The following is a 26,993-nucleotide window of genomic DNA, read 5'->3' as shown; positions in this document are numbered from 1 at the left end:
TTGGGTAAATGCGCTGCTGTGTTGCACCCTCGCTACAGGCACTGCAGCCAGGTGCCTGTACTGAGACCACACTCCCTCCCAAATGGGAAATGATGCAGGAGGCAAACGTTTTTGGAAGCAATGAAGTTAAACTCCAGTTATTTTCTAATGAGATTTGAGCTTCTATGTTTTATTCTAGGAAACCACATAGAGTGTTAGGAGTCATTTAGAAGACTTTGGGAATGTCATTTGCAGTTTCATACATGCTACACGCAGTCTCATTACAATCCAAAGAAAATTGCTGTACATGTTGTAGCATGCAGACCTAGCAGAGTTTGCTCCCTGGTGCTCTATGGAAAAGCCCTATGTAGGGAAGTCTTGCCAGCATTATACACTGCTCTCTTCTGGTCTGTCAGTTTTATGCGATGCTGAAATTTATAAAACTTCTGGACAGATTTTTAGTTTGTGCAAATGAATGCAGAACCACTGGGTAAAAGTAGAACTAGGCCGGTATGTGCAAGTGCAGAAAACTAATAACTCCTTACATAAAGAGTCTGATGATTGAAAAAGTTTCTGCTGATCTTGCTTGTGTTTTAAAAGTATTGCTAATTTAATAGTACCTGTCTGCTTCTGTTCAGCTTGGTGGCTTTGCCATGGAGGAGAATCACGTTTATGGAGGTGTGGTCACTCTCCCGCAGCAAATTACAAGTTCAGTGTCAGACTATAAATATATATATATATATGTATAAAAATTAATAATAAATATATAAATAACAAATATACATGATGTGTGTGTGTATGCATACACCACTTGCAGCAACATAGTCTCATATGTGGACTCCATTAATGTCAAAATACCGTGACAACTTAGCACAAACTCCTAGATGAAATTTAGTTGATAGTCACTTCAACCTTTGCTGAAATAATTGCAAAAGTATCTTGTCCTTCCCTTTTTCTTCACAAGGCAGTGGGTTATGAAAACCTGATAAATTTAACACTGTTAGTATTTCTTGAATTTGGTGTGTACTTTCCTAGTTATACCTGAGACTTGCTTTAATCTTTAACCAGCAATCCTGTACATGTCCTGTTTCAGTGTGTTGATTATAATGAGTTGTATCTGCTGTATTTTATCATATTGCAGAATATTAAAACCATAAGGACACTTACTGGAATTTCAGAAGTGAGGAGCAAAAAGATGAATGGAACTTTCAGTCCAGCACAGGTCATGCTGACCTCAACTGTATGGCAAATACTGTAAAAGACTTTGGAAATAATTGCAGTGGAGTAAAGGACAGTGATGCTCTGAATATGCTTTCCTGTTCTTCAGATCATGGAGGAGTAATTTATTCCCATGGAAAGTGATGCAAGTTGCTGCTCTCACTGAAATTGGTTCAACTGTAACTTGACATAGGCACGTAACAAGCTGCAGAGCAGCAGAATTTGGTATCCAAATTACAGTAACCTTTGTGTTGCACTCAGGAAATGTATTTACACCAGCTTGTTCTTTGCTGATTACATTAGTTAGGCCTGGAGACACGTAGAAAAGGAAAGACATTTGCAAAGTGAGTAGGAAAGATAAAATATCCAAAGTGATCTGTACTTCGAAGCATAAATTGTGCGGCTCAAAGAGTCTTTTCATAGGGGCATCCAGATTGTCTTGATGATGAAATCTTATAAAAGTGGCTTTTTCTACCTTTTTTTTGTCTGATGTGCCACCTTTCCAACAGCTGGAGATGCTGGCTGTGGTGAAGAGGGTGTGGTCTCTCAGGGAGATTAAGATTTAGGAACGCAGAAGAAAGGTTCAGAGCCAGCTGCCTCATCTGTTCCATCAATGTTGTCAAAGAAGGCAGCAGGAATAGACTGGGCTACCTATCAAATACTTGTGTAATGGCCTTACCAGGAAGAGCACACATTCTCTTCTTTAGAATAGAATGGAGGGATTCACAGTAACAATGCTGCTCCTACACTGGGTGCAGTATGTTGCCCATAAGGAATCAGCAATCACAGACAAAGGGATTTTGATAGGAATTGACTCCCTCGTGCACGGTCAGGAGCGAGTTCTTCAATTTATTTAACTTGAATAAACAGAAAATGACATAGCGGCTCCCATGTCAGCCAAAAGAGCCATCTGTGGTCTAACCCTGTGACAAACAGTATAGCAATAATTCCAATGCCACCAACAATGTGGAGTTTGCCAGAAAAGCAGATGCTTCTTTTGACATGCATCTTCAGTGTGGTGCCATTCCTATCCTATAATTGCTGTCTATGGAGGGAGGGTGGATAGGATAGCCAGATGAGCAGAATGGTGACATTGTGGTTTTTTGGGGGAAAAGCCAACAGTTTGGAAAATAAAAAAGGAAAAAGAAGTATAAAAATAATTATTAAAAAGCTGCAAAATTCTCCGATGTGCATCATAAAATCTGTGACGCTTTTTAAGTAAGAAACAATATTTGCATGGATTTATCAGAAATCTAAAGTCTAATATAATATGGAAGAAGAATAAATAATGTTTCAGAAACTTCTGTGCAGAGTTTTAAACTTTTTTTTTCCAAAAAAGCATTTCCTTCTCTATTATTTTAAAGAATTAAAGACTGTCCAAACATTCTTAACATAATTTTTTTTTTTTTTTTGGCTGTACTTTCAGCTTTTGTTATACAGATATCCAGGGAGTTCTTGAATTAACCAAGGTGCCTGTATCTATACTCTGCTACTTTTCGACCAGTTTTATGAGATATTAGGCTTAGCTGACTTAGCAGGATTAACCTCCAAAATACAGTGATGGATGGCATCCCTAATAGTTAAGAGTTGCCATATTTACTGCTTTATGAAATTAAAAATGTACCTACAACCATTAAAAAATAGAAGCTCTTGAAAGTAGCATGCTTTTGATCACACTGAATATTGTCCATGGCCCCGTTTGGCACTGGCAGTAAAAGTTCACAATAGATAATGACAAATTGATCAAATAGCAGTAGAGCTGGATATTAGCATTCTTCTAATGAGAATCCATCCTCTGAACAGAAGTAACTGCCTTATGTGGTGCAGGAGTCTCACTGCCAGAGCTTACTTTTGTGGGATTTACTTAAAGAAATGGTTACCTGCTCTCTTGTATTTTCCTACAAGGGAGCCAAAAAATATTCAGGATAAAGCCATGTCTCTCATTTTCAATACATTTCTTCCCATTACACTATAAGTGCAGTCAAAGAATAATACATAGTATTTTTTTTCAGATCTTAGTACTCTGACATCTGAGGAGTTTTTAAATGGAGGTAGTGAGTAGGAGTTTCCTGTTTAATAAATGCTAAAGCAGAGTCCTATATACAATGAGAAGGGACCACTATGAACCTCTTAATGCTAATGAAAAGCTTATTGAATAATTTTTTACTTTCATTCCATGAGTACTGTCCTCTGAGCTGCCATTGAAGTGCTTGTGAGCTGTATGTGATTTGCAGGCTCTGATGTTGATCTAGTCCAAACTAGTGCATGACCCAGGAGTTTCTAAGTTAATTGCTGTTTCAGGTGAAGCATTTCTCCTACCAAGGGTATCTTGAATGTTTCCTGTTGTGGAGAACATTGTAAGATTTTATACACCGGTATTAATATATGCCAAAAGATGTATAATTTATAATAATAATTTATATTATTATTTATAATAAATAATAATTTATTATTTGGATTCAGTGTCACTTATTGGGCTTGCTGCCTTTCAGGTGCTTGCATAAACTATTAGTATGCAAGTTACACCTCCCTGAAAATGGATGTGTTTTCTTTTAATTGTAATTTGAATCCTCAGGCTGGAACAAAAACTTCAACATAGTCTAGATATTCAGTACTCTGTGCTTTCTGGATCCTGAGCAAAAGCCTTGGCTGGTTTCACTGAAGAAAATAGGCCTGTGTATGTACTAGAATCAAGAAGGAAGTTGGCAGTGAATTCTTTTGTGTCTGCTGCTCAGTGAAGGGCTAACCACAAAAACAATATACGTGCTTTTTTTGTCTGTCTGGGAGATCTTAGTACCATGCTCTCTTTCTTTGGGTACTTCAGCATCTTCACTTTCTTTTTAGAGTCTTTTAATGTGGCCTAGCTGTTTGATTGCTGCAGCTTGTTCATATTTCAGAAACTTAAATATTTTGCTTTGCATGTGTCTATAATTCTGTCATGTCTAGGGCATAGTACCAAGGTATTGTTTCAGGGGATTGTCCAGGAAATCCAGGTATAAAATTGAGAGGGAAGACAGACGCTGTGATTCACGATGAGCAGGTGGAAGGGGAAAGGGAGGGTTCATGGCATCTGGAAAGGAACAGGATGTAGCCCAGCTCAGCACTCCCCTTGTTGTCCTTTGGGATATCTTTTGTGCTGCAGTGTGGCTAGGGTTTTTTTGCACTTTTTGTCTTTGAACTAGGGGAATCTGTCAGTGGAGCACTGAAAAATCCCTGACAAGGGATAAAGTCAATGGAATAAGTGAGTCCCTGGGAACTTTGAAGCTTTTTCATTTATCACAGACCAAAAGAGCTACCTGAACCAGAAGGAGTTTCTTGCCTTCATTGCTTGCTTTATTACTAGCATCTTGCCTGCCAGCTCCAAGTTAGAAAGCTTTTTTTCTTGAGTAATAACAATAAAAAATTCCCCACACTCTGTTCTTGGAGAAAAAAATCTGTTCAGAAGCATCAGTGTGGGTTTTGTCATATACTTCAGTGTCGCCAGGATTATGCTCACAATTCTTCAAGTGTCTTCATAGAAAGGATATAGATAGATTTTGAGCTTTCTCTCATTACTAGCAGAAGATTGCTGTTGCATTGAGCTTTAATAATTTAAATAATTTAACAATTTAATTAATACTGTTTTCATACTATGACAGGTTCCATTTCCTGTCAAAGTATGAAAATGTGACATTTTATAACAAGCTGGAATGGTTTACTTCAATACTTTCTGGTTTTAGTAATTGTTGCTTTCTGGTGAGAACAGGTTCAGTCCTGCTATGTTGCTGTAAGATCTGAAGAAAGGAAGCAAAACAGCTCAGTGGGGAATGAACTTGGGTTATAATCAGAAGAGTCTAGAGGTGAAATTTTTAGGAGCGTCTGAGCCATGACTAGGGATTTATGCTAGACTTTGACTTGTTTCATTGCTGATAGAGCCAGCCTTCATGAAGATATTTTAAAAAGGAAGCTGTGAGAAGCCACCTACTCATTCATGAATTTCTGTATTTCAAGGAAGGGCTTCTTTAAATGGTCAGAAAAAATGCATTAAGTGCTTCCCTGGATTTTGCCAGAAACATCTTTCTGTCTGGCAAATTGGTTCAAATTAGTTAAAGTACAATAAAGAAGAAAAAGAATATTGACTGAAAACAAATGTCAGAGTGAAAATAGCTTTTTATTATTAGTATCTTCATAGATGCAGGATTATGTCCACCTATGGTTTTGTTTCCTTTTTGTATGGAAAAGACTGTTATCTGTATTTAGAAAAATAGTTTTCATAGGACTTGGCTGTAGCATACAGGCAAGAAAAAAGGTATAACCGTATATTTTTCTCTTGCAAAGCTCCTCCTAAAACTTATTTATTGTGGCAAGGGGGCTTCCCTGTTCAGTGTGATACATTTTTCCCTTGATTACTTAATTTTCATCCTATTTATTGCTGTCTGTCATTGCTGTAATCCCAACTATAGTATTCCGGACATAGTTCTTTTATACCAAGATATGGGACATTTAGAGCGTTTTTTGGGAGAAACACAGGGCTGGATCTCCAGGTGCTCCTGGTCTGCCTGTGATGTTTTGTAACATGCAGAGCCTTTGCCCGATGCTAGCCTACACCCTCACGGTCCCGCATCTTCCCAGCAGCGGCTTATGCTCCATGTGGCTGAACCACTAATACCTGTCATCACCACTTAAAGAAATATGGAATAGACTTGCATCCTGGTTATGGAAATAGCTCTGTCTGATCACAAAACATGATATCCATAGTTTCTGCCTTATGCAGTACACCAGTCTTTTCTGGAATAGTCCTGTTGACTCTCCCTATGAGATCATGTTTTTTACCTCTGCAAAGAGAAGTTAGGGTCAGTGGTTTAAAGGAGAAAAAGGGGGCAGGTATCAGGGTTTTTCCTGCCTGAGGAGATTTTCCACAGAAGTCTGGAGCTTCTGAGATACTCTTTATACTAGTATCATGCTGAAAATGCTTAGATTTGGTTGCTGATCTTCCTGTGACAAGTGATTACAGACTAAAGGAGAACAGTTGGAGAAGCTACCCTAAGGCAGAAGATGTGAGTAAAATAGCAGCAAAGCTTTCAGTTTCTGCTGGTTGACTCATGTCCACTGAGAATTGAATTTGGAGAGGCCTCCAGAAATTCAGTTTTGCTTGCTGTGATGTTTCAGACATGATGAGGAAAACCATGAAACAGAATAGTGCAGGACACTCAAAATGGCATCTCTGCTGCAACTGTCACTTTGCTGTCTTTGAATAAGTGATCAAGGTTTAATTTTTCCTTATTTAAAGAAGGGTAATAAAGCAACTGTCTTCATCCATGAGTACTCATTTCTGTTAAACCCTTGGAGTTCTTCTTTCTGCTGCAGACATAATTTAATTCCAAATGAGTTCCTATTTCCTAAGCTGTTCACAACGTGTTGCAGTGTCTTGCTTCACTACGTATGGTATCTTCTATTCTCCTGAGCCCTTGCTTTCATTGTACATGTAAAGCTCTTTCTAACCTAAAGTGTTAGGTAGATTAATAAACAAACAAGCAATCCCCAATTTAACAAAAATTAAATCCAGATTTAATGTACTTTTTCTCACCTTTGCACACATCCACAAAAAAAAAGTGTGGTAATTTTTATATAAGTGCCAGTTACTGAGGGTGCTGCTTTCAAAATCAGGGAGGTTAGGCTAAGTCAGGCAGGGTGAGCAGGTGCTTGTGGCTTAGTCACCTGAACAAAGCTAGGGAAACACTGCTGATGAGATTTTGGTACTATGAGATGATCCAAGTAGCAAATCTGATGGTTAATGTATGCTGCAATTTATGGTTTGAATTTGGAGTAGATGTGTGAGAACTAACTCTGTTGCTAAAAGTCATGGTACTTTTCCCATTAGGAATTTTAGCTGAGTGATTAAACTCATAATTGAATGCTAGCATGTTATGTAACTTTATATGCATGCTTTTATTGCCAAAGTTAGAGACTTAAATGGATTGCTACTGTAATGATTATACTCTGTTTTGGGACAGTCATTGTCCAAGTTATCTTCTTCTTGCTGAAATTCTGTTGGAATTGTGTTGTCTAGAGGCAGCAGGGATCAGTATCTCTCAGTCCCCAAGGAATTTCTTGGGGTTCTTCTGTTTCAGTTTGATGTCCTTTTTTTATCTGTTGACAGCAAAGAGATTCTTCTGTTCCTTGGTAGACAAAATCCTGCTCTGACTCATTTGCAGTCCTTAAGCATTGAATGGTTTATAAGGAAGACAGGAATGGCTCATATAAGATGAGTATATTCACCAGCTGGCTTTCAGTACGTGCAATTATTGCTATTTGGGGTTTATGTTGAGAAGAAAACACAGGCAGACAATTCTCCTTGCTTTAAGGCCTTCCATGGGGACTGTTCAGTCACCGAGCTTTTCCAAAGAAGTACCTGTGGTTTTCCCATGGCTGTGGAGAGCTGGAGGGAAGGTCCCTCAGAGATCAGGCGGGGTGTTGGGAGCTCCTCACAGCTGGCTCCAGAATGGGCTGGAGAGATCATAGAGTGGATGGGCTGATTATTCTGTCACTGGCCTTTTTTTGCTTAGATATTTGTTGAAGATGGCATGAAAGAAACTGCTTTGTAAAAAGAATGATCACTAATTACCTCTTGGAGTGAAAACTAAGGAGGAAATGGCAAGTCAGTGTGACAATGGTATTTCTTGTGAACGGGAGTATTATCACAAGAAATAATCGTCTGTTGCTTACATTCAGTCCTCCTGTCCTTGAGTTCTGTGTTTTAATTTAAGATGCAGTGATTATGGAAAGTTAATAAATGTATTTTTGTATATGTTGCAATATTGCGAGTTATTGTGAGGTCCATAGAGTAAAAATTTAAGAACAGCTTTTGATATGGTTTGATTTTGATATGGGTTTTTAGCAGAAACTACAGTTTGTGAACAAAAACTTTTCAAATTTGATTTCAGGTTTAAGACAAAGCACTCAGTTAAGGTTTGTGAAAGCTGTTTCTAAACAAACAACCCCAAATTTTGGCCAGGTCTCCACTGCAAAATGTCTTGCCAGCAAAGCACTGTGTATCAGCCAGGGGTGTGGAAAAAAGTCATACATCCTCGCTGACATCAATATGTTGGCCAAAGCCCAGGTGTGGATGCAGCTGTGCAGGCAGAAGAGAGCTTTTGGCCAGTGTTGTTTGGGGAGGTGATGCAACTGCGCCAGCAGACAAACTCTGCTCCTGGCCTGCGCCGTCAGCGTAGGAGGCTCCGCCAGCGCGGTCATGGCCTCGAGGCTGCACTGCCAACCAACCCTTTGCAGCAAGAGCAACTGGAAAAAAAGGCCCCTTTGAACAACAGAGGGACCTCTATAATTTAGTTTTTACAAGTAGTCATCGATGAGGAACAGAGCGGAAAAAGTGATTCAGGTTTTAAAATTAAAGTTTTAATGTAAAAAACGTGTTTTAGTTGTATGGTTTAATATGTCACTGTCCCTTTAATGGCTGGCTGTCATTGGGTTGCAGCTTTGAGAGCTGCAGGACACCCAGCACATATATTTTGTAAAGCGGTTAAGTCTTGCAAAGGTATGAGTCTCTCTGGAAGCACTGAAAAACCTTCTGTCTGTAAACTTAGGAAAGCAAGTGTAGTCCCATTTACATTCCCATCATGTTCAAATGTGACCACTAGCGCTAGAACATCTTAATGTTTAAATAGAAGTTTAAATTTCTCAGAATGGAGTGTTTATGTTTTACAGACAGACAGAATTAGGATTCCTGCTCTCTCTACACACAGACACACATTTTCCTCTCCTGTTTTGGCCAGCTGGTGACAAGATTTTACAAAACTCCCGTTCTTCGTAACACAGAAAAATAAAGATTTTAAGGGAAAAGCTCTGTAAGAAATAAAAGCAAAACCAAACTGAAGATACTGAAAAACTTAATAGAGGCTCTTAGCCTTCATTTGTAATTACCAGTTTAGATGAAGACAGATATGTGTATGTTGAGTTTTCTGGCTGCTGTATGTGTACATTTTGAAACCATGAACAGAGCAGTTTTGCATTTGATATCTGTTTGCATTTTGAGAACTTCACTGAAGGCTTTTAGAAGAGAATATCACTGTGCCAGACTAAGTTTATTCTGTTGGGAAAATGTTTTGAAACTAGTTGCTCTGTCATTCTGCATTGCTTGTAACCCTAAAAATAATTGCCTGGCGTTACTGGAAGCAGAGTGGTCTGACAGACTGACTTGTGCTGCTATTGTTAAAATCCGTCAATGTTTCCATTGCAAACTTGGAAGGGTGCATTTAATCTTTTTCCCTGGAAGAAATTCTACATCAGTGCTTCAATTCCAAATATAAATATTTTGGAAGAGATTTGATGTTTCTAAAAATCTTTATTAAAAACAACCAAAACAACAAAAAAAAATCTCTAACCCTATGGCAATTAAATATTGATATTCAATTTTGAAATGCTAAATGATCAGGAATGTATTTCATGCATTTTTGTAATTTTCAGTTCAATTAAATTAGGCAGCAGCAATGTTACTGCTTATCAGTGTTGATTTTGTAGCAAGTCTTGCAGTTGGCTGTTCCAGGCCATTATAGCTGCATAATAAACTTTGCAACTTGCCAAATTGGAAGGTTTCAAAACCTTCCTAGGGAAACACAGAAAAGAAACACATAATTACCATAAAGTATCTGATATAAGGCATGCCTTTGTACTTTTCTCCCACTCACACTTCCATTCCAATTTCTTGAGGTTATTTCCAAAATAGATTTACTTTTTTTGGTGTGTTTTCTTGTGTGTAGTTTCATGGGTGCTTTAAACAGAGGTAAACTCTAATCCTTTCCTCTCTGCCTTCACATTCTCACTCCCTGCCTTGTGACAGCCAAAGCTTTTGTGAAGTGCAAAGCCCACATGTGATGTACCAGATCAGGGAAGTTCATTTTTTGGTTCAGTTTGCGGCTATACAACTGTTTGTGCTAATCCAAGGAAGAGGGTTGGCACTAGGTTGGGATCAAGTGAGTCTACATTGATATCTCATTTTATATTCCATTGTATTTTTCCCCCTCCTGTGCCTTTCCTCTGCATTCACAGGACACTTTTTTGCTATGAGTTTGTGGTGGAAGTTCAGGCTTTTGTAGGAAAGGGGCCACATGCAGCCACTTTGTCAGTGAAAACTGTCTAGTCACAAGATGTTTACAGGCAACTTCCATTCTCTAGTGTATTTTTTTAAGTATTTCTCTCTTACAGCACCACAGACACATTCACAGTACTTTTTGTACAGTGCCCTGCCATACTGCTCTTAATGCAAATGATTTCTGTACTAGATTTTCCTCTAGGATGTTTTTATGTTCTATTGGGGTCTGATTTTAAGAGCAATAACGTTAGATACCTTGAGGAGTAGGTAGAAGAGCTTATGTGCTTTTCTCCTTTTGAAACTTGAACTTTTTTACCAATACATAGAGCCTTTTTCTTGACAATTGTGAAGTAATCCACGAATATGGAGACAGTATGAAAGTTCTCCCAAGGCACACGATTCATTTGAAATCAGGTCCTTAAGTTATCTGTGCTCCTTCTCTACCTGTAAGAAAATATTAGCAGTATTGTGTGAAGTGCTAAAAGCCAGAAGAGATAGAAAAGAGGCTTCTAATTATTTTTGTATTTTTGATAGATTAAGGAAAGAGCATGGTCTTTGTGTCTGCCACAATTTGACATTTGAAAGTCATAGTGATATAAACTTTGTACCTGCTGGAACCTAGAGGAACAATAGTTCCTATTTCATTTTCACATCAGATGACACAATGAAGAGTGATAAAATCCTATGAGTAATATTCAATGGAGGTGATATATAATTTGACCCTGTGTCATGCATCAAATGGTGGTTGGAGATATTAGGATGTGCCTGTGAATCCTGTCCCAAATGTGGAGTGAAAGCAGTTGTATTTAAAATCCGTGGGTACCTGAGCACAGAGCTCCCAAGGGTAACCAGGCTGCTGTAGACTGAGCTGATGTGCATGCTGTGCTTGCTACCTGTTCTTTACTCTAACTTGCTTTTTCCTTTGCAGCAGTCCATTGTACCAGCCCACCCAATGGCTCCTCCTAGTCCCAGCACCACCAGCAGTAATAACAACAGTAGTAGCAGCAGCAACTCAGGATGGGATCAATTAAGTAAAACTAACCTTTACATCAGAGCACTGCCTCCAAACACCACTGATCAGGACCTGGTAAAATTATGCCAACCGTAAGTACTACGTTTAAATGTAAATTTTAATGTCATACCTTAAAAGCTTATAGTAGGTGTCCAAGATGAGTGTTTGGATTATGAGGGAAGAAAACCAGATTCATATACAGCCTCATGCTGTGATATGATGGCAGGTTTCAACTTTTTTGGGAATCAGAAAGAAAAGATTATTTGATACTTTGGAGAAGCAAAGAAGTGGGAATACAATGGTGAACTGAAGCAACCCACTGTTTTCGTAAAAGCTGTGATTACCCATAGTGCTATTGAAATCACAGATAAAATTAAAACCTAAATGTGAAACCTGCTGAAGAGAGCCTGCAAAGAGGGTCTTCTCTGTTCACTACTAAGATAATCTGTTGATACAAACTCAAGTAATTGTTCTGAATCACTAAACTACAATGTGCATTTGAGGGCTTATCCTAGTTCCAGACTAATTTATGGCTGAATGTTACTGCACAGTTATTTTTATGATTAGAAATAGCTGATCCACATAAGAATCCTCTCTAATGGCTGAAGTTCTGAGTAGACTTGGTTTAGCAGAGGGCTTTTAGGCATTGATGTTAACATAAGATGATTTTGCTTTTGAGAGTTATTTGTTCTGTTTTTTAATTTTTACAGCAGCATGTGCCTCTTACTTTCAAATGTGGGTTATGTGTCAAAAGACTGTACAGTTGGGTTGTTTATACACTGTTTTAAATCACCTGCCTTAAATATTTTTTTTTTATTTTTAAAATGTCTTAGTACTTCTGAAATTCATAGTGCACTGTCTGGATTATTTTGAAATCAAAAGTACTCAGCTAAATTTTCAATACTACATATAAGAAATATTTATATCTTTCCGTTTTGTATGAAAAATTATTAAGATCTGTACATAATTCTACTGTCTGAAATGAAAAAAAAAATTATGTTCCATTTAGCAGATAAGTAACTAGAGATATGCAAAAATAGAGCACAAAACAAGAAAAATAGATAGTAAAGCCTCTAAATTTTGGATCCAAACTTATGTGAAGTACCTTTGGTTTTGAATATTGCAAAAAATCTGATATCTCTTTTATAAAGGAGATTTTCTATTTTTAAAAAATTGGACTTTCAGGGTAGTAGTCAGATATAAGTCATCTTAGTACTATAATAAAAACATCTTGCTATCATTTTTTTTTAAAGAAAAAAATTCTATTTATTCATTTCTCCAACAGCAAATGAAATCCTTGTGTTTTGCAGAGAAGTGAATAAATAATCAATCTGTGAAAAGACTTGTTGATAAATTAAACATTTTTACAGCTTCCCATGTGACAATGACCTCTTGTAACTTGAATTTTAGTTGCAAATGCATGTTTTACAGAAGTGGATTTTTCCTTCCCGTTTTTGTCTTTTGAAGTGATGAAGAAACCTTGGCCTGTGCACTCATGTTACGTTAGGACAGAGCTGTGAGGTTATTTTGCACTGGAGCCGCCCCAGTGACTACTATTTGTGCAGTGGTTACTATAGCTCCTTAATCTCTTTCTGAAGACATTTTGGTTTGCACAGTCTCAGATGTCATCAATGCATGAACAGCCTAGAAAAAAATATGTTCAATATTTTGCTGTAACTGGTCCCCTTCCTCTTAAATAGCCAAAGATTCCAATTTTGTTGCTGCTGTTCAATATAAAATTGTAGTTGGAATAGCATCAATTGTATAAATAAAGAGCAGGCAGGAACTTCAGACATGAAGTTGTTAAATCAGTTATGATGTGAATTTACAGACTTGGAATGTCATGGCATTTATTCCTGTAAGATATTTCCCTCCTAAGCATTTTACTTAAGAGGAAAGTAGATTCTGTCTCAAAATACTCCATTTCTGCTGAGGAAGCAAATTAGATGTCCAGAAGCTTTAGGCTGGACAACATAACCCCTTAGCAGCTAACTGGATCCAGCAGTAAGATAGAAATGGCAGCTCACCCTGTTCACCAAAGCTCAGTAATCCACTTTTGTGGACCGTGGGAAGTTTCAGATGAAACATTTTCCTTCTTATAAGTCTGCCTAAGCTTCTAGGATGTAAAAGGCAAGATGTTCTTGAAAGTGAACCTGCCATGTTCATTGTTTAAGCTGAGATAATATAAAATAAATGGAGAAGAAAATCTTGGACACACATAAGCCAATGAAAAGACTGTTGTTTACCCCAGGTCTCTGAAATATTTTTTTGGCTCTTTCCAAATTCCTAAGATTTTACTGAGAGTCTTTTAGAATAATTTTAGCTCTTTTTCTCCATATAGAGTGGGTCTTGCTATCCTATGAAGGTGTCCACTGCAGTGCTTGATGCTAAGAATGGATAGGGAGGCTGCTCTGCATATTGTAGAAATTACCTTGCTGGTTGGCAATAAGCAGCTTTTGGTGGATGTGCTTAAAAAGGTCACTGGCTTGTTTTGTGTCTTTTGGCTGATGTCAGACAAGACAGAGAAACACCTGTGATGTGAGGAAATAATGATTGAAAAACATCATTGTCACTGCAAGTATCAGAAACATCCCATCTGCAGAGATTTTTCCTTCTGATCATCATGGACTTATATATATACTCTACTGAAAAGTTATTTTCAGTTATGCTTATGGTAGAGAAAAACTGCTTTTGACAGAATCCCTCAGAATACAAGCTCAAATAATCTACAGAATTCTTGTATGTGGGATTGTTATACTGTGACTTTGATTTAGTCAGGGTTTGCATTAGTTCTTGTCATGACAGCGGTGCTAATTTTGGCCATGTTTTTACTTTGTTTAATTATTTTTGGTGAATCACTAGAAAAACCCCTTATCAATTATGGAAGTGTTGGGTTTGCTCTCCTGTTGTAGCACAGCTGTGCAGTGTTTACGAACACAGTGAACAAACGTTCACCATCTTTGTGGAAAAGTATTTTCCTGGCAAGAGCACAGTTTGCCATTATACGTGTCTACAAATCTGTCTCCACCTTCAACTGATTGGTCCTTTCTGGTTTTCTATTAGGTGAAGGTTTTTTCCTCTTTTCCTAGTTGAAAAGAGCACATTATGTTTTTGTTGTGAGTGCTTGGGAGCATGGCTGCTTTTTAGAGCGTATTACTGGCTTTTGTATGGGAAATGAAGCTGCCATGTTTCTGAATAGTTCATTCAAACTTGAGCCTGCTACTCCAGTTCTGTATTGAGAAAACAAATTTCTTCATATCAGTTGTGCCAGAGGCAGAAGTGTGGGGAGGACTAAAGTAGGTATTGTTTGTCACTAGGATGTCATAACAGTCAGCCCAGAACCAGAGGAGTGTTGGGGGGACATGATGTGAGTCAGTCCCGGCCATAAGAGCTTCCAATCAGCTATGTGGGAGTAGGCAAAGCAATCAGTGTGGTGGCCCACAGATCCTGTGTTTTCTGTGGGAGGCTGGACAGGAGCAATCAGCTAAATAGGACAGGAGCAGAGGACAGGAGGCAGTGAGGTTTGGGAAAGCCTGCAGGAAGCTGCCGGACTCTGCTGTGTGGTCTCTTTTTACAACCACAGAGTGCCATTGCATGGGGTTTGCTGCACTGAGCAAGCCTCTGCCATGAAGAGCTGGTTTGACAGGGTTGCTGAAGCAGTGGTTACTTCAGCCATGCCTAATTGCACTCCCTTCTCCTGGTGTGAATATCAATACTTGTTATGCTTTCTTCAGCTCTTCTGTTGGTTTTGAATATGCTATTTAGGCTTTATCTATACTTTCTTATTTGGTGACTCTTAATAATTTCTTGTAACTTATTGAATATCTGGATCTGAAGATACAAGATTAAATCCATTCCATTTATTCACTGAAATAGTTGAGCCTACTTATCTGATTAGGGATTTATGTGATTGGGTCTTAGGAGTTTCAGTCAGGAATTTGTAACTTGCTTTGACGTGTTTGCTAGGTGCTTTCCAGACTCTCCCTAAGCACTGTGCTTTGCTGAGGATGACCTTTATGCTGAAGCCACATGGTTCCAAAGCCCTGCACTTTCCACTGTCTTGCTTATGATTTACTTGCTGGCCTGCACAGCAGCATTGTGTCTGTGAAATGCTGTTTCTTCAGAGAGCTCCTTTTGTGACATTTACATCATTAAATGAGGATGATGCAGCAGACCCTTCATCCTCCTGACAATCCCCAGTCCCTGGGTGAGATTTCAAGCTTTGAGGCTTAACCCAAGTCTCCTCTGTTCAGTTCAGCATAAATCATCTGGTCAGCCCACCCTTTGGTATTCTCCCTTCCAGGCTGTTTTCTCACACTGTGCTGCTTGTATCAAGCTGTTTGTAGTCTATATGATATTCTTGAAATTGCTTTTTCTTCTGGACAGTTTCACTTAGTTGGCCTTCCCCCTTAAGTTATTATTATAGGGTCATATTGTGGGTTTTTAATGGGATTACATTTAGGAAAGCAGCTGCTTTAAGGTAACAAAATATAGAATTACCACAGCAGGCCATTGTTCTGTGCCAGGATGGTCTGCACACAGAAACAGGACCTTGCAGTGGCTGCTTTTGCATATGTGCATTCTGAAATCACCTCTCTTGTTGACAGAGTAATTTAATGTTTCCTTGCTAAATATTCAGCGTCATGAACACAGACATAGCTAAAACAACTGGCAGGCTAATGATTTTCTTAAAACATACAACCCAGATGTATATACAGCTTTCTTTCCAAAACATACTTAGTTATATACTCCAATGTTTCCCTGTTTTGAGGCAAGATCACTTGAAAGTTGTTTCAATTCCCTCTTCTCAATAAAAGATGTATTTTCATTGTCATGTGACATTCATTAAGATATTAATGTTTCCATGTTCTTTGCAGTGCAATTGTGACCTCTCTATGTTGCCATTTCTCATCTCCTGCAAACATACTTAGAAGTATGAAAAGAGGTGAACTGGACCTCAGACATTTACTTTAGCAGGGAACTAGCTCCACTGTGGTCACTTAAGATCAAGAAATTAGTTAATTTTACTCAGCATACCTCATTAGAAGAAAAAAAAAAAGCTGGACTTCAGAAAATAGTCTGAACATCTCTTGCATTTATCTCCTTGGGAGAGTAGTCTGGGCAGGTCATTGCTGCTTAGAAATACAGCACATGAATACAACCCCTTTAGATAAATGGTTTGGCTAAGTGAAAGTGGAATGGAAGTTTTCAAAGCTAACTTCTCCAATTATTTTTAAAGTATTTTCTCTTTATTAATTTTTCCTTCATTTTCCATTTTTCTTGCATTTTTCTTTCATGGTTTGCTGGCTGCAGTGAAGTATTGCATTCATAATTAGGTGGAATATGATTTCATGTCATAAAATTAACTGTGATACATCAGTGTCTCTGAAACGGTTCCATTTGAGAGCAGTATTAATACTGATTATATTGTAGCAGGGGCCTATCTATTGTTCTTACCTTTTTAGGGTAGAAAGAAGCCTTCTGTGAATTTCTGTTTTTCAGAGTTATCCACGCATTTTTTAAAAGAGTATTATTGCATACATGTCTGAATAAATAACACCAGGTTTACAGAGTAACATTTGGTTCTAGGAGAAGATAGCTTCCTTAGTGATTGAGCAGTATGTGATTTGTACTGTTCAGCTCTATTTTGTAATACCAGTATCATGTTTTTCCTTTATTCCCTGTTCAAGGACTGGGGCATGGTTTGGGGCTTTTATTACCTGCAGTAGATTTTCCTCAGCTGCACTTTTCACTCTGTTTTGCTCTTCAGAGTAAATGTACCCCCAAGGATGGTGAAGGTGTGCTCTCCCTGGATGTATTCATTGATTTTGCCAGAGCTGTTGCCTGTGCAGTGGTGTGGAACACTATAGAGAAACACCCAGAGGAGCCCTGGGACCAGATTTAGCTAATCTCAACTGTGTTCTGCCCAGTGATGCACCTGGTTTCTCAACCTGACAAGCTGTCAGAGGAGGAGTGGCCTGCCACTATGGTGTGTAAACCAGCTCTACTGGCTTCTGTCTGAGCTGGTGATCTGAGAGGTTGCTGTCAAAAATATGTATCCTGTTTCTACAGCTGAAAAGAAATAGAATTCTTTATTGTATGTTCCTTTTTCCAGATGCATCAAAGAGATATAGGCCTGATATGGAGACTGAAATTCTCCTTTTTGTCAGGGCTTGACTTCCACAAGTAGCAAGGCATTTCCTTGGTATGCCATGGGAGCTGCAGTTGGCCTGGAGATGTGATGTTTGGTTTAAATAGTCATTTCCTTTATTGTGTAGAAACTGATTTCAGCAGTCATGTCATGAAGTGTCCAGCCTGGCATGATGTGAAAGACTCTCTATCTTCCCCTCAATATTTGGACTTTAATTAGCTAGAAATAAAATTCAGACAGCTTTACATTCATGATCAAATGAAATCTACACTGAAATTCTCTCTGAGAAGTTGCAGGGTGATTTTTTACAGTAATGCTTTCTTGTAGAATATTAGGGACTCATAGATATCTTCAGGGAAATTGTAGTTAAAAGAAAAGTAAAAACTTGTCCTCCACATGCAGATAGAGACAGGCCTTGAATTTAAAGCAAATATAGTTTTCATTTTCTCTTTCCATAATTTTATTAAGCAAAGATTGTGGTTTTTCAAACACAAAGCTTAACTTAAAAGCAGTTCCCCTCAGCACATTGTTTAAAAAACAAGTAATCCAAATACAGACATGCAAAGGAACTCTGTTTGCCCTGTGCTCACAGATGTGGAGATCCAGTGATTGCACAAGCTCTCTGTCCCCTGGGAGATGAGAGTTTTGTTGCTGTGTGGGGCCAGAGGAATGGTGATCCCATGGAATTTCCTTGAGGAAGTGGGGGCGAGGGAGGAGAAGAGAGTGGAAGGAATGTTTTAGCCACAGCTGCTTGTAAAAGAAGCACTAGGAAAACAGATTTGCTAGATGTTGCCACCATTGAAGATCTCATCTTGGAAAACAAAAAGCTGATTTGGTAGTGCAGGGCTGGGTATTTGTTGTACAGAGATGCAACCGCAGAGCTGCAGAAATGTCCAGTGGCAGCTGTTGGAATGCCTTTGATCAGGGTCCCAGCTCCCCAGTGGCAGAGACCTGGTACAGATGGGAAGTGATAGCAGCAGTTACTCATTGGAACAACCAGTAATTCAAGAACATTTTGAAGGGGATAGTTTCATTCCAATGGACTACTAAAAATGTTAACAAGTACTAATCAGGCTTTTTAGTGGGTTCCATGATGCCAAAACTGCCCCTTCTGTCAGAGATCTCTTAGGCAGGTGTCTCAGTCAGAAACCAGTCCAAAATTGACTCAGCTTAGAGTTGCTTTTGGCCTCAGTGTGCTTACATCAAGCTTGTCCTTTTCTTCAAGAAACCATTCAGCATAGAAATCAGGATCAGTATTTGCAAGCAGATTCTTATACCCAATGTCCAATATCTCATGTGTTTTCATATAATTTGTAGAAATCTTTTGAAGTCTTGACTTCATTTGCTAAAGGTTCATTTTGCTTTGCTCTGATTTCTGTAATGCTAACTCCTTGAAATTAAAAAATGAGCCATCTGATGTTGACATGTTATAAGGCCACTCATTTTTTTGATAACCTTTTATCCTTTTTTTTAACCACATTATTGCCAAGCTACTTTTAGGGTTGACAAGCAACAGCCCTAAACGCTTTGCAACCCACATAATAAATATTCATATTTAACCTGCAGAATGAAAGCAGTAGCAAATATTACTAGTAGTAAACTAGTTTAATTTAATATAATTTAATTTAGATCCTCCTACCTCCAGTGAGATGTGTAACTGAGGAAATAGAAAAAAGTGTTTAAGAAAACCTCCACAGAATGCTAAGCCTTGATCCTCAGTTTTCCTCCCCACGACTCCTAAAATTTTACCCTCTTTTGACATTCAGTAAATGTCATCTGCCTCAGATCAGTTTTAGCAGTTGCCTTACTCAAGGTTCAGACCAACTCTGTAGAAAATTAAATCATTAAAGGGTTACTGAGAGAAGAATTGGCATTTCATCATTTAAATGTCTGATCTTTGTAAATAAATGTGCTGTACCTGGGAAAAGAAGTCAAATTTTAATTTGAATGTTGATAATGTTATGATACTTGGACATAGAGGAAAAAAAAAACATTGAAAACTCAAAAAGAGAAGACTTTGATTTGCGGTCTGTTTTGTCACTGTAACCAGTACAAATATTCTGCTTGAAATAACCTGTGTGAGTTGAGTTTGAGTTAATTATTTACAGAGTCAATTGCAGTGGGAGAGATATGTTCCGATTTGTACTCCTATCCTGCCCCTTACATTTCCATTTCTTCTCTTACTTACTTTATCAGAAGAGAAAAATGATCCACCAAAATGTGTGTAGCTTCACTTTTGGTTATAAATAATTACATTGAATTAACTGATGATTTTAACTGAAATGTGTTAGCCTAAAACGTGCATTCTTCTTAAATGCTTGTTTTCCATATTCTGTGCAGTTGTGTAATTTTATATGTTATCTTTAGAAGACAGAATCTGAATCAGTATTTTTCCCTAGGAGAACTTTGTGGAGTTAGGTCTTACACATTATTAATATTTCTAATCCTAGTGCTGCTTTTTGGCTTACATGTAGTCACTAATAAGCTTTCGCAAGTTTTCTCAAAGTATCAACAATTATTCTGCTGCATTAATAAGGACTTCAACTTCAATGCAATAGGGAAATACGTGTTATGCTAATAAAAGATCTAAAATTGTAAGAAAAGCTCTTCATACAGGATAGCGCACATACATAAGAAACCTCAAATCTTTTATTTTTCAAACCCTTAATGTCAGAAATAAATCTAAAGATCTGAAAAAGAGCCAAACTACTTACTTCTGGTTTCAAGGACTTTGCTGAAAGGGTAACTGAAGAGCTCTTGGAGCCCAGAGACAAGCACAGTTTTATAGTTGAGTATATAATTTCATTTAGCGTATATGTCAAAGCCCAAAGGGACTGCTGTGCCCACAAACAGAAATGCTCCCCCAGCTTGACTGAAGCTGTCTGTGTGCAGAGTGCTCCCTGATCCTGGGAAGCCCATGGTGCCCGGGCCCCAGCGCTCCCGCTGCCGGGCTCAGAAAGCTCTCCCTGCCCGCAGCGTGCGCTGAGCGTTTCTCTGATCCCAAGGGCTGAGCTTGCAGCTACACAAGTGCCGAGTGCCAGATGAACTCCGCCATGTCTGGTTCTTTTGGCATTGTGGTTTCTTCTTTTCAACCTGTAGCTGTGCAGTACCCCAGGCAGGAATCTCCCCTGTGTTAAGCCTGAATGGCTTGGCTGAGTTTTGGAGAAGACATTTGGCAGAGAGAAGAGAGACTTTTTCCCTCCGAGGCCTGAGGGTATCAGCATGGTGGGGTATCCAGCCGAGCTGATGTAGCAGTGTTCATTTCCTTTCCCTCCTCGCTGTTTGTTTGTGGTACTGTTGATCTGGAAAGGACTCTTTGTAAATCATTTGCCTTTCCTCCCCCTCCTCCCCAGAGATCCTGTATTCAAACTCTTACATTTCCCGTACTTGAAGCTACATGTTTTTTATCTTATGGAAGGCTTTGTCTTGGTTTTATTGCTTAGGCTTTTTTATTTGTTGCCAAAAGTCTGTGTGCCGCATTTTGAAGATCTCAAATAATGAGAGGGAAAGTCTTGTTTTCTGTTCCCTTTTCTCTGTGACAGCTTACAGGGCTTCCACACTTCAGAACAGAGGTACAGTACTAGCAGTTAAAGACTATTAAGCCAGGACTGCTGCTGAAAAGTCCATCATCATAGAAAGGCCTCAGCATGAACGTACTTTTTAAATGTAAATTAGGATCAATTCTTTTTTAACATCTTCCAAATACTCTAGAGTTATGACGTTTTAAAAATACACAAGAATCTATCCCAGTCCTCTGTTCTTCCCAACTGAATTGCATATTACTTTGTTCCATGGGAAATTCTGAAGGTTTTTTCCACCCATTTTATTTATTTCTTCATTAATCATATATTTGTTAATTATCTTTGAAGTCTAGGGCACTCACACAGAATTACGCAGTTTCACAAATGTCATTAAATATTTTGAAAAGAGTGGCCCTCTCAGGAAGAGGGGACAGCTCTGACTGCCGCTGATCAGCTGTTTCCCATCCAGCACTTGAACTGAGGTCAAGGTGATAATCTGGGGAGCACAGGCTCACTGGTCTGGATGTAGTTGAAAGGTGAGCAGTAGCAAAACTTGACTTTAGAAGGTAACTGGTTACTGAACTAGTATCTTAGTGGTGGGTATAGGCTTTGGGAACATGGTTAGTTTCTTTATCTCACAGGATTAAAAACCATATAGTTTAATTAGAAACAGACCAGAATACATCAAAATATCCAGCTGTAAAGCCAGATGCTCAATTCTTTATAATGGTATAATAATATACTAGTAGAAACTCTTCTGAAGAAGGCATCCAGTGCTATTTATATCACCACAACAAAATTATTTAATATTTTGCCGTGAAAAAGGAGAAATTAATTCCTGTTTCTCTCTGTGAAGATTTTCATGTTCTTGTGATGGAAGATATCTGAGTGCCTGTAGGGCGTCTGAGATTTCCTCATCATTTTCTGGTAGTTACCATGCCTTGTTTTGTCCTTTCCACAAGTGAGAGATGGGGAGGCAGCTTAAACTGCAGAGGAAAGAGTAAATTTTCAGAATTTTGTGTTGCAGTCAGGAGGGAGTATTTCTGAGGGCTATGTTTTCTTTTGCTCACTCGTGTCTTTTCCAAACTTCTGCCTTTTTTCAGGGGGAGAGAATTTGCAAAAAAAGTTAATTCTTCCTCAAGAATTTTGCTGGATTTGTATTTGGATATGGGTCCCTAGTGTTCTGCCTTCTTCAGGACCCAGTACTTTTGTTCATGGTTGTGACAAAGATATTTGACAACTCTTGAGTTCAGCTTCCTCAGTGGTGTAGGAAATGTGGGGCTCTTTCTCTCAAGTTGCTTTCCCCTAGAGGTACAGGTCAGCATTTGGCTACAACAATTCTTAATTTTTTTGGCAGGCAGTTCTCTGACATTCCTAATGCTGAGATCATCCTCCCTAGGCTTTCAGAAGAACATCTGACTGGGGTTCAAATTCTTCATCTTCTGCTGGTCTGACCATGTAGTATGTTACAGGAGAGGTTTTGGTCCTTGCCATTAATAATTAATTTGTTTCTAGATACCTTTTGTTAACACTAAGGTCTGTTAATTTGTGGTTTCTTCCTTTCATGTTTCATGTTAAGGGTGTGGATTCTTTTAATCCCAAATATAATTTAAGGGAATAAAAGTATCATTAAATTACTGCAGTCTGAGTCATACTTGGTCTGTGAGTTTAGTTCCCTGGCCTTCCCACACTGCGTTTCCGATATGCAGTGGGCTGAGGGTGTGCAGGAAAGACTTTAGAGTGACCTAGATACTATTTAACTCTTTACTAGGGGGTGGCTCTCTGGCACGGAGTATAGCTGTTGCCTCTTTCCATTCTCAGTGTTTCCCTATGTGATAACTGTATCCATTACATTTCCCGGACTCTGAGTGGTTTTCATATAAAGTTCTCTAAGGTTTCTGTTTGAATTGTTACAAGCATCTTGTTTCATTAAATTAAAAAAATTAGAAAACTAACTACTTTAAAACCTGAAATGTAGGCATGGAGATTCATCCTCAGAAGTTACGACTTCTTTCCTGTTGTACTTTATCACTTCTAGGAGAAAAGCTTGTTCTGCTGCCCTCTTGCAGGCAAAGAATTAGTTATCTCAGGCTCTCTGAAACAAAAAGGTCAGTAAAGCCCAGAAACACAGTGATCATGTTATACAAGCTTCATTGCTGGTATATAATGTTGAATCCATTCAAGAAAGGTGGCGATACAGGATTGACTTTACTGACTTTGGGCTTGCCTGTCAGCTTTGCAGTCATGCAGCTTTTGATTGATTTTTCTTGACTCTGTGTAAGAACGTGTTTTTTAGTCCCTTCTGTGGCTTCTGATGTTCTGGGTTTGTGAAACTCCCACAGATGCTCCTTTTAAGAAACTTTGACTATATGTCTTATTCTGCTTAATGTAGTTTCCATCCGGGTTTGCAGTTGACACAACCAACTGGAGGATCCTAATTTTCTTTGAGGCCAGCTGACTCCCACCTTTGCACAAATGCTCTTGGGTTGAGTTTTCCCTGCTAGAACAGCATTAACTTCTATCATCTGTGTACTTCACTGTGAATCCCAGTGATCCAGGTGCTTTCTTGGGTACACTGCCAAAAGTGCAGTCTGGGATACTGGACTTGCCCTTCCATGATGTATTTGACATAGCCGTTATGCAAGTCAGTGGAGATGAGGGTCTGGGGATCACATGAGTTTCAGCCAGCTCTGTGTGTTCTCCAGGGCAGTCTGGTGGTGCCCAGGGTGTGTGACTGCAACTCTGGCTGCAGTTCTGGGCTCACAGGCTGATGGTGCAGTGGTTCCAGAGGCCTTCAGTTCTCCTGGGCTGCTGCAGTGATGGGATCAGAATAGGTTAATGACATTTTTAAAGAAAAGGGTATATTTAAGCTACCAAAAGCAGATTTTCATGTAAGTATGTATTACATACCCTTTGAAAACTGCAGAAATTAAACTCTGCCTCTTGCCTGCTTCAGTCAATATTCAAAAGACCATCTAAGCAGTGTGAAACTGAGGAAATGGCACTGAATATGACCCTGACACATCAGCCACAGAGGCTGTGCTTTAGATTTTGTGTTACAGCTTGTGATTGCTCATCTATCTAAAATTTGGCAACAGATGGATAGTATTTTTTTTAATGCATAACACTCCTCTATCCCTGTCTCAGCACCTAATACTACTGAAGCATCTTTTCAACAGAGCCATGCAGTTACAATCAATAATATGTGAGCTGATATTTCTGCTCAATAACATACAGCCACTTAAATGCCCTTCTGAAGTATATTGACCCCTGAAGAGAGCTACTTTAGTACAAGCATCTTCCCTATTGAAATGGAGATATTTGCTATTCAGCACAGCTGGGACTTGAGACTACAGAAGCAGATTCAAATAGAGATAAAGTCTACATGCTGTGCTATTAAGGGGACAAGGCATCGAGAAGGCTTAGCAGTGATTTTGAGTAATTTGTCCATTTAGCTCTGTTCTAATAAGATTGACATTAAGTTACTAGAAATTAAAGGAGTTCATACTTTATTTGTTGTAGTGTCTTCATTACAAGGTGTTAATTCCAATATAGAATAGCTGTTGAAAGCAGGATGCTACTATGAGTATGTTGTAAAAGAACCACTGTAAAATGCAGTTCAGAGAAATTGGAAGTTATTTGGACGTACAGGGATTTTTCCTTTCCTGCCTTCCAGACAGAAGAGAGGCAGTCGACACTTTCTGAGATGGGGTGTTAAATTAGTGCAAGATAGAGGTAAGGCAGTTATCTTTATGTGTAGTGTACTTTAACCCAGCAGGCCAAGTCATGGAATCCTGTTGGCTTTAGAATTGTCTTAATATTACAAAACCAGAAGGAAAACATACAAAGTACATTGATGTATTTTAAAAAAGATATCAGTGCTAGGCATTATACCAGCAACAAAACATCTTCAATGCAAGAATAAGCATTATGTATGCATGTACATATAGATGTATATATTTTTTATATACGTAAATTTCACAATATGTGAAACATTTTTTGTAGCTCAGAGTTGGCAGATGGGTCAGGGCTTGGGGATTGGGATGTGGTTGAAAGTGCCTTTTAATGGCAGTCTTCAATCTCATGGTTTTCTAGACTGATGGCTTCTTTGAGACATCATCTGTTTAAACTGAGTGTATAAGACTTGGTTAGCAACCTTCACCAGAAGTGAAATTCAAATGCAAGAATAAATTAAAGAGTTATCTTCTGCAAGTACGTAAGGTTGTGGTATTAACAGGTGTATGCCCATCTACCCAATGAGGAGATAATCTCACACTAGCTAAGCCTGTAGCCAGATAATTAAATCATTTTGATTTATACTGTTCTGACTAAACAAGAGAAAAAGTATTGGGAAGTATAGATAAATGATTTTATTTTTCCCTTGCCTTTTCATTAATTCCCTCGCACAAGAAAAAGAAATATGCTTAGGAATAGCCAAAACAATGGACAATGCATCGTATGCTGACAATGACTGAATTTGGCCTTCTTGGATGGAGGAGGAGGAGGAATTGAAAAATAAAAGGTCTTCAGGTAGAGAGACTAATTTATGTCCCAAGCTGATCCCTACTGTTTAACAGAGGGAAGAGGAAAGAGTTATGAATAACAAGAGCTGCTCTGTTATGTCTTCATAGTTTTATTCTTTCAAGCTGTTAGAGTAGGCTCTGCAAAATCAGTGAGGCTGATATTTGCCAGAATATGGAAATACTGCCATACTTTCAGATTAAAGCAGTGAGCAGTGGTAGATCAGTACATGCACATCTGCAGACCTGCCATGAGCTTGGCTTGTAAATACACATTTTGTCATTCATCTGGGTTAATTTCTCATCCTCCCAAATCACTGTCCTTAGCAGTGATCATTTCTAAGTATAAATGAAATGATAAAAGAAAGCTCTAGACTGTAGAAATAACATTTCAGATTTGTAATTTGAAAATTTTTGGTACTTTCTTGTTATGCTTTCAAATGGATTATTATTTAAAATAAAATAAGATACATTTTTATCTTTTGTGGCTATGTGAAACCCTATGCCTTCATATCTTTTATATTCTTTCTGGGAGCCACAGAAGCTATGATAATTTATTTGTAAATAATATTATTTCAAGGTTTCAATTATGTGTAAAATGCAGATTTTTTTCAGCACATAATTTGTGTCCATTTTGTAGCACTAAGTTAAGAAAACATAGGTGAGACTATTTGCTTTCTTAACTAACATGGTTTTGTTCTTCCATTTTGTAACAGTAGGAAACTGTAACCTCTTCCCATATACTTGAATAGCCTTGTCAGTAGTTGTATACGTAAATTGCTGCAGAAAACCTAAGTTATCCTGTGTTTTTTTAAGTAAGAGTAATGGTAGTACTGAAAATCGAGTTAGCTGAGAATTTCAAATATCTTTTAATTGAATTCTCTCTCTCTCTCTCTCTCTCTTTCTTTCTTTTTATTTTTCTTTATTTTCTTTTCTTTTTGTAAAGTCAGGGTTCTCCAGAACTCCCGAACTGGATGCTGGACAGTAGAGATTAGGAAGTGCAGCCTGCTTTTTAAGGCAGACTCCTTGATTTTTCTGATGTTGTAGCATATACTGGCAATTTCTTGTTTGGATCATCTTAATGCATGTTAGTTGATTGATGATAATTTATGATAATTCTGATATTTATTGTTTGTGACTATCTGAATAACTGCAAACTATTTTCATATAAAGAATCCTCAGTTCCATGTCTTATGGTAAAACTTTCTGTAATGCTTTCAGTGGGAGAACACTTCACATAAATTACAATATTCTGTATTGGAAGCAGAATAGTAGCAAATTAGTTTCAAAACCATTCTATCTAATTTGCACACATCACTTCATATTTAAATATTTTTCTCAAAGGAACAATGCCACATAATTTATAAGGAAAACCAGAGTGGTCTCTCACTCTCATTGGTTAACAAACTCAATAGATCTCTGGCATGAAACAGCATTTTTAATGTCAACCAGCAATTGTGTCCCTGCAAACAGATGTTTGAAAACCATAACTCTGCATAGTTTACAC

General features: G+C 38.3%; 1 protein-coding gene across 5 annotated transcripts in view; it reads left to right on the top strand.

The window, feature by feature from the left end:
* Nucleotides 1-26,993, top strand: part of RBMS1 (RNA binding motif single stranded interacting protein 1) — a 141,862-nt gene that overhangs the window by 66,456 nt on the left and 48,413 nt on the right. For all 5 annotated transcript variants that reach the window (XM_058839650.1, XM_058839654.1, XM_058839653.1 and 2 more), the window contains exon 2: nt 11,211-11,386. In XM_058839650.1, the coding sequence (XP_058695633.1) occupies nt 11,211-11,386 (176 nt within the window). The remainder of the gene's footprint in view (nt 1-11,210; nt 11,387-26,993) is intronic.

Source organism: Poecile atricapillus, chromosome 5, assembly GCF_030490865.1.
Source record: "Poecile atricapillus isolate bPoeAtr1 chromosome 5, bPoeAtr1.hap1, whole genome shotgun sequence".
NCBI classification, from domain to species: domain Eukaryota; kingdom Metazoa; phylum Chordata; class Aves; order Passeriformes; family Paridae; genus Poecile; species Poecile atricapillus.
The sequence above is the reverse complement of the archived record's forward strand: the minus strand, read 5'-3'. Positions and strand labels throughout refer to the sequence as shown.